Source organism: Palaemon carinicauda, chromosome 9 (genome assembly GCF_036898095.1).
Source record: "Palaemon carinicauda isolate YSFRI2023 chromosome 9, ASM3689809v2, whole genome shotgun sequence".
NCBI lineage: Eukaryota > Metazoa > Arthropoda > Malacostraca > Decapoda > Palaemonidae > Palaemon > Palaemon carinicauda.
The window spans coordinates 151,267,568-151,275,067 of NC_090733.1; the positions used below are offsets into that span (position 1 = coordinate 151,267,568).

The following is a 7,500-nucleotide window of genomic DNA, read 5'->3' on the forward strand; positions in this document are numbered from 1 at the left end:
ATATATATATATATATATATTTATATATGTATATAAGTGTATATATATATATATATATATATATATATATATATATATATATATGTGTGTGTGTGTGTGTGTGTGTGAATATATATATATATATATATATATATATATATATATATATATGTATATATATATATATATACACTTATATATATATATATATATATATATATATATATATATATATATATATATATATATATATATATTCTTGGTAGAATGCTAGGATAAGGTTTACATACGACTTTGAAGGTGTTGAGGTTATGAAGCATAGAGGCATAGAGGGTAATAATTTTTTCATATTGGTTAGAAGTATTTATGATGAAAAGCAAAGCTTACTATTTGGACACATAGACATGAGAGTGTGTAGTGTGGTGCAAAAGTATCTGCTTGATTATTTTATTATTTGGAAAGAGGAAAGAAGTTAAAGGGGAAAGGAAATGTGGCTGCAGTTAGTCATAACAGAAAAGTGGTCATGAGTGGAATGTTATGTGGTTGATGTATATAACTGATAGATGTAATGTTAGTTAATGGTAATGCCAACCGCCCGTTGAGATACTACCGCTAGAGAGTTAGGGGGTCCTTTGACTGGCCAGACAGTACTACATTGGATCCTTCTCTCTGGTTACGGTTCTTTCCCCTTGCCTATACAGACACCGAATAGTCTGGCCTATTCCTTACAGATTCTCCTCTGTCCTCATACACCTGACAACACTGATATTACCAAACAATTCTTCTTCACCCAAGGGGTTAACTACGGCAATGTAATTGTTCAATGGCTACTTTCCTCTTGGTAAGGGTAGGAGAGACTCTTTAGCTATGGTAAGCAGCTCTTCTAGGAGAAGGACACTCCAAAATCAAACCATTGTTTTCTAGTCTTGGTTAGTGCTATACCGTCTGTACCATGGTCTTCCACTGTCTTAGGTTAGGGTTCTCTTGCTTGAGGGTACACTCGGGCACACTGTTCTATGTACTTTCTCTTCCTCTTGTTTTGTTGAAGTTTTTATTGTTTATATAGAAAATATTTATTTCAATGTTGTTACTATTCTTAAAAAAATTTATTTTTCCTTGTTTCCTCATTTCCTTTCCTCACTGGGATATTTTGCCTGTTGGGGCCCCTTGGCTTATAGCATCCTGCTTTTCCAACTAGTATTGTAGCTTAGCATTTCATAATAATAATAATAATAATAATAATAATAATAATGAAGAGGAACTTCCTGTTACGTTTGTCTTCAGACCTTAAAATCATTACGGTGTTACCACTTCGAGTCTGGTCATTTTTACCTCCACCAAGGAAGTTGTATTTTCGAGTAGGTTTATTTATTCATTTATTTATTTGTCTGTGCTTTTTTGGACAGGATTACGTCAAAACTACTCGACGGATTTTGACGAAATTCTTGCCACAGATAAATCTTAAGTCATGGATGAAACCATTAAATTTTGGAGATGATCCGTATCCGGATCCGAATTCTAGATCCAGATCTGTATTTTCGCCATTTTTAAGATGACGTTAAAACAAACCAACTTATTTTTACGAAATTTCCACCGCCGATAGATCTTAGGCCATAGACGATTCCATTAACTTTTAAAGATGATCCGGTAATGGATTCGGATTTGCATTTTTTACAATTTCAAAGATTACATCAAAACAAATTGACTAATTGTAGTTTGACCAAATTTTAAAAAAGAATAAATATTATGCATTGGAAGAAACCTAGAAATTTTGGAGGTGAAACGAAACAAGACCGTGATTGTGGATCCACATTGCACTTTTCACCAATTACTGAAAAGTGGGAGGCGATGTCCGCAGACTTTAGTTAAATGTTAGCAGTATGTTGATGGAGGTCTGATATCTCTAATTGCTTTTGTTACTATTAAGACTATTCTAGTTGTAGCCCTAAAGAACTTGCAGTTGTAGCACTCCACATAATTGGTTATGCTGATTGATTTTCTAAGCTTTACAATAACAAAATCGAACATTTTCGTGACTGGTGAAATAATTGGACAGTATTCTTAAGCCCTGAAAGTTGAAAGTAAATGTAACTAAGATAATAGGAAGCGAGGATGATGTGATAGTCCATATCTTAATTAAATATTAAAACTTTTTGGAAATAAATATGATAAATGATAAGAATATGAAGGAAAAGACTCGCATAATAAGGAAAGCGGGGAAATAAGTAGAAATTTCGCAAATGTTTTTGAAACATGACAAGAGTATCTTTAGAAGTAGATGTTGAACCATCTCACTTTAATGGAAAATAAATGTGAACATGTTGAATGCGAGTTATAAAGGACTGAAAAGATTATAAAATTAATAATACAGATAAGGGAAGACGGAAAAAAACGTTACTAAGCTGAACGTATAATACACATTGTATTGAATGAATAACAGTCTGTAAGTTAAAAGTTAATGTTATTCAGTAGTGTTAGAAAGACTGGAAAAGACATTAAGAAATTGCCACTTCCGGGTGTTGGGAACATCGTTGGAACATTATGTATTCAAGGCGCTGAATGATTAAAATGTTCACGCACAGCGCGATTGGTTGAAATTATGTAAGGGTATTGACACATTGCTTGTGAGCTCTGTGTGTATGAAGCAGTTGATGTTGAATTCTTATGGAAATTTTTTTTTTTTTTTTATTAATGCCAGGCAAGCGGTAACCCTTTTTGGAAAAGCAAATTGTTACAAATCGTCGTACACCACTGAAGAAGTACATTGCAGAGAAGAAACTAAGTAAATAGTAAAAATATGAATAATATAATCTTGAAAATTATAGGTTTATACAGTATTTAGATAAAGGATAGTGTTAAATAGATAAGTAGCATGTAAACTATAAACAAAAAACATGAAAAGGAATTTAGTCTCAACTGCTGTTTTGTCTTTTCATGTAGCAACCTTTTAATATGGAAAACAACATACAGTATTAAGAGAAGAAAAAGTTTAATCGTCTTTATTGCTGCATGTATGAAAGTTGTGAATGTCTCAATGATACATAGGTTCATTTTTTAAATTTTTTATTATCCATACTGATTCGAGTAACATATTAAATCTCATTTTCCCTTTTCCCATTCTCACAAAATTTACCAATTCAGTTCAACATAAAAACTAAAATTTTTAATTATGGAATTACTATCCCAACGAACATATTGACTTTTCCTTTTCCCATTTTCCTCCCAATATTTTCCAATTTTGTTCAACATAAAAAACTACAATTTTTAATTATTAAATTATTATCCCCCAACAAAGAAACCGATTTTTCCATTTATCCATTCACCTCCCAAAATTTACCAATTCTGTTTGATATAGAAAAACTACAATTTTTAATTATGAAATTTCTATCCCAACGAACAAATAAATGTTTCTAGAGAAAAGTTTAATCATTCCTAAACAAAGGAATGTTATATTTGAATTTTTTATTTATTGTTTTTTTTTTTTTAGGTCGATTGGACCGGCCCCGCATTTTGGTGAACAAATATGAACAAATAAATGTCCCTAAAGAAAAGTTTAATGAATCCTAAACAAATTAATGTTATATTTATTTATTTTTAAAGGTCTGTCAGACCTGGCCCCGCGTTTTGGTGAACAAATATGAACAAATAAATATCTCTAAAGACAAGTTTAATCAATCCTAAACAAATCAGTGTTATATTTATTTATTTTTAGTTTTTTTTTTTTTAGGTCGGTTGGCCTGAACTCGCGTATTAGTGAACAAATACGAACAAATTAGTGTTTTTAGAGAAAGTTTTAATCAGTCATAAACAAATGAAAGTTAATTTTTTTTTGGCCTAGACAGGTGAACAAATAAATGTACCCAAATTAAAGTTTAATCAATCCCAAACAACTGTTTTATATAAATATTTTCCATTTTATAATTAGGTTGGTTGAACTTTGACCCGTATTTACGTAAACAAATAAATGTATCTAGATTAAAGTTTAATCAATCCTAAACAACTGATATATATGATTTCTTCCTTTTTATTGTTAGGTCGGTTAGACTTTGACCCAAAGAAATGAATGTTATATATTATTTTTTTCCTTTTTTTAATTTTTAGGTCGGTTGGACCTGGACCCGCATCTTGGTGAGCGTCAACCAGACCCAAGTTCGCTTCTGGGTTAATTGCGCCGACTACGACAAACAGAAGTTAGCCGGACACATCGACTTGCAAATCCCCGAAGGCAGCCTTATCTACTTCCGGCAGGAGCCAGGTCTCAAGAACAAACTGATCGTAAGTGTTCGCGATAAGCGCTTCTCATTCATGTTTATTATTTTATTTTCTTCTGAGCCTTCTTGTCTCTGCTTTTTTTTTCTGTCATTGCTTCCTTTTTCGGTATTTGTTTTCGTTGCATTTTTTATGCTTGTGAATTTTTAATGTTGTTGCTCGTCTTCGTGATTATGTTAATTGGTTTGTATTGTTTTTTATGCTTTTATTTATTTATACGATTTTTGGCTGTATTGCAAAATTGATTATATCTAATGCATGTAACGCATGGCATGCATGCTATATATATATATATATATATATATATATATATATATATATATATATATATATATGTATATATATATGTATATATATATATATATATATATATATATATATATATTTATGTATACATATGTATATATATAAATATATGTATATATATATAAATATATATATATATTTTATATTATATATATATATTATATATATATACACTGTATATATATATATATATATATATATATATATATATATATATATATATATATATATACACACACAGTTAAACCTAGAGAGTGATCCACCTCCATAAGCTATCGGCCTGCCCTAGTGATCCCCTTGTTCTAAGCCTGGATCTCTTTTACAATGTAAACTGCCCTGTGTAAGTGCTGCCCCCTGCCCCACGCAACCAAGCGCCAGGAATTTCTAGTTCGAATTTTACGAAGACACTGTATTTGAGCACTAGTTCAAGCCAGTATATCTGACTTTTTAAGGCTAATTAGATATTTGTTCCCAGAAAATATGATATATTATTTGATATTTTTATATTTTTGTTTGTTTAGTGTGTCTTTGCCATAAAACTTCAAATGTTTATTTGATCTTTGTTTTTCAAAATAAAAACAAAAATTGAAAGTAAGAAATTAACATCGACATACAGGAGTGGCACCTGTTCAAGCGAGACAGGGTGGCTCGCTAGAGCAGGTTTGACTGTATATATATACATGAGCTTAGCATATTTACTAAAAAAAGCTTTCATCTAATCGTGAGCGTAAGACCCTGTTATTCAGTTGTGACTGATTTATTTACTATGTATTAGCATACATATTTTTCTGCATGTGTCTTCTTTCTATTTCACTGAATATTTTTCCATTGTGAAACATACACTCCCATATACACTATGTATATCTGTATATATATATATATATATATATATATATATATATATATATATATAATATAAATATACATCAGTATATATATATACACACATATATATATATATATATGTATGTGTATATATATATATATATATATATATATATATATATATGTACTGATGTATATTTATATTATATATATATAAAATTTATATAAATATCTATATATATCTATATATATATAATATATATATATATTTATATATATATATATATTTATGTATATATATATATACATATATATTTATGTATATATATATATATATATATATATATATATATATATATATATATATATATACATATATATTTATGTATATATATATATATATATATATGAATATACATATATGTATGTATTTGTGTATATATGTAACGTATGTTAAATTGTTCTTTTGATTTTTATTCATACATCTGTATTTGCATGCAAATGAGCATAGAACTGGGCTATGATTATGACCCTTTCTCCTTAAAAATCTCGTTACCCGTTTCCCCCCTTTGCCTTACTTCATCATTATTTCATACCACAATATCCAAATATCTGACGTATTCCAAAAATCCAAATCAAACTCGCATTTTAAGGTTAATTGAATTTACTTCACTGCGAGGGATTTTCACCCCGATGGAGAAGGGGGGGGGGGGAGGGGGTGGAAATGCGTTGATTATTTACATTTATGCTTTTGTTTTGAGTTGGTGGGGAATGTAAATCTTGTATGAATGCGTCAAAGCTTAAACTCTCCGTCAACTTGTCAACCCTGATGTTCTTTTAGATCTCTTGGTTTTGTACCCTGTTTTATTTGATGAAAGTTGTCTGATTTACATAGTTTTTATTATTTTTCCCTAAAGAAAATAAATGCGTTTTTCTGTTTGTATTTGATAAGGTGAGGTTGGGTGGGTGAGTTCGGTACAATAGTTTGTTTAATATATATATATATATATATATATATATATATATATATATATATATATATATATATATATATATATATATATATATATATATATAATTTAATGTATACTGTAGGCTTCTTAATCTGTGTATTTATTGTGTGCATTGAATCTTAACTCAATAATGTTTTCAAGACATTTTCATGTGTCAGTCTCTAATGAAGATGACATAAATGCCTATATGGTTATATCTAACTTTAAGGTTTTCCCTTTTTTGAGATTAAATGATCTTTTAAGGGTGATACGTATCTGGTAGTTAGGTGACTGTGGAGGTGAAGGGCGTTAGGCTAGCAACAACATCCCAAAATTTTAGCTCAGGAACTGATAGTAGAAAAAATATAAAATATTGATAGCTAGTTAGGTAGTGCAAAAGTCAGTTAATTCACTAAAATTTCTTTGTTCTGTTTCATATTTTTCTGTACATTGTTTTTCATTTCGTTGTTTTGGTGTGTCCCTTCCTTGTTTGTCGTACCCATTTTTCGCTGTACAGAAAAGTCTGCCTAACATGAAATTTCTCTCTCTCTCTCTCTCTCTCTCTCTCTCTCTCTCTCTCTCTCTCTCTCTCTCGTGTGCGAGCCCCCTTCCTCCAGAATTGACAGCCAATTTTAGGAGAATATTCCGAACCACCACCTGGGCGTTATCTGGTCCCTTGGAACCCGTCCTCAATATCACCCCCACCCCCTTTCCCCCCCCCTCCCCCCCCCCTTGAAACTACCTACGTACCCTAACCCTTCCATCCCAAATGGTCCCACCCATCTCCTTTTCAACTCCATGTTTCCTCCCTCTCCCTCCTCCTCCCCCTCCCCTCCTCCTCCCCCCCTTCCATCCTGGAACACATCTCACGATACTGCCATTCGTTGCTGCTCCTGTTGGAAAAATAAAGTTTATTTTTGGGGTCTTCGGTTATGGGCTATTAGGAGAGCATTCGGAATTGTACTTGACTTTGGTTTTAGGTTCCTGTTCGACCTATCTGTTTGTTGAACTGCTTGTGTATTGAGTTCCCTTGGCAGTGATGTATACAATTATACACGCATACACACACACATATATGTATATATATATATATTATATATATATATATATATATGTATATGTGTATATA

The 7,500-nt window shown here is 30.9% G+C and overlaps 1 protein-coding gene across 1 annotated transcript in view; it reads left to right on the forward strand.

Annotated features, from left to right (window-relative positions):
- Positions 1-7,500, forward strand: part of LOC137646697 (kielin/chordin-like protein) — a 191,267-nt gene that overhangs the window by 147,488 nt on the left and 36,279 nt on the right. Inside the window, exon 6 of the mRNA XM_068379805.1 lies at positions 4,081-4,254. Coding sequence (XP_068235906.1) covers positions 4,081-4,254 — 174 coding nt within the window. The remainder of the gene's footprint in view (positions 1-4,080; positions 4,255-7,500) is intronic.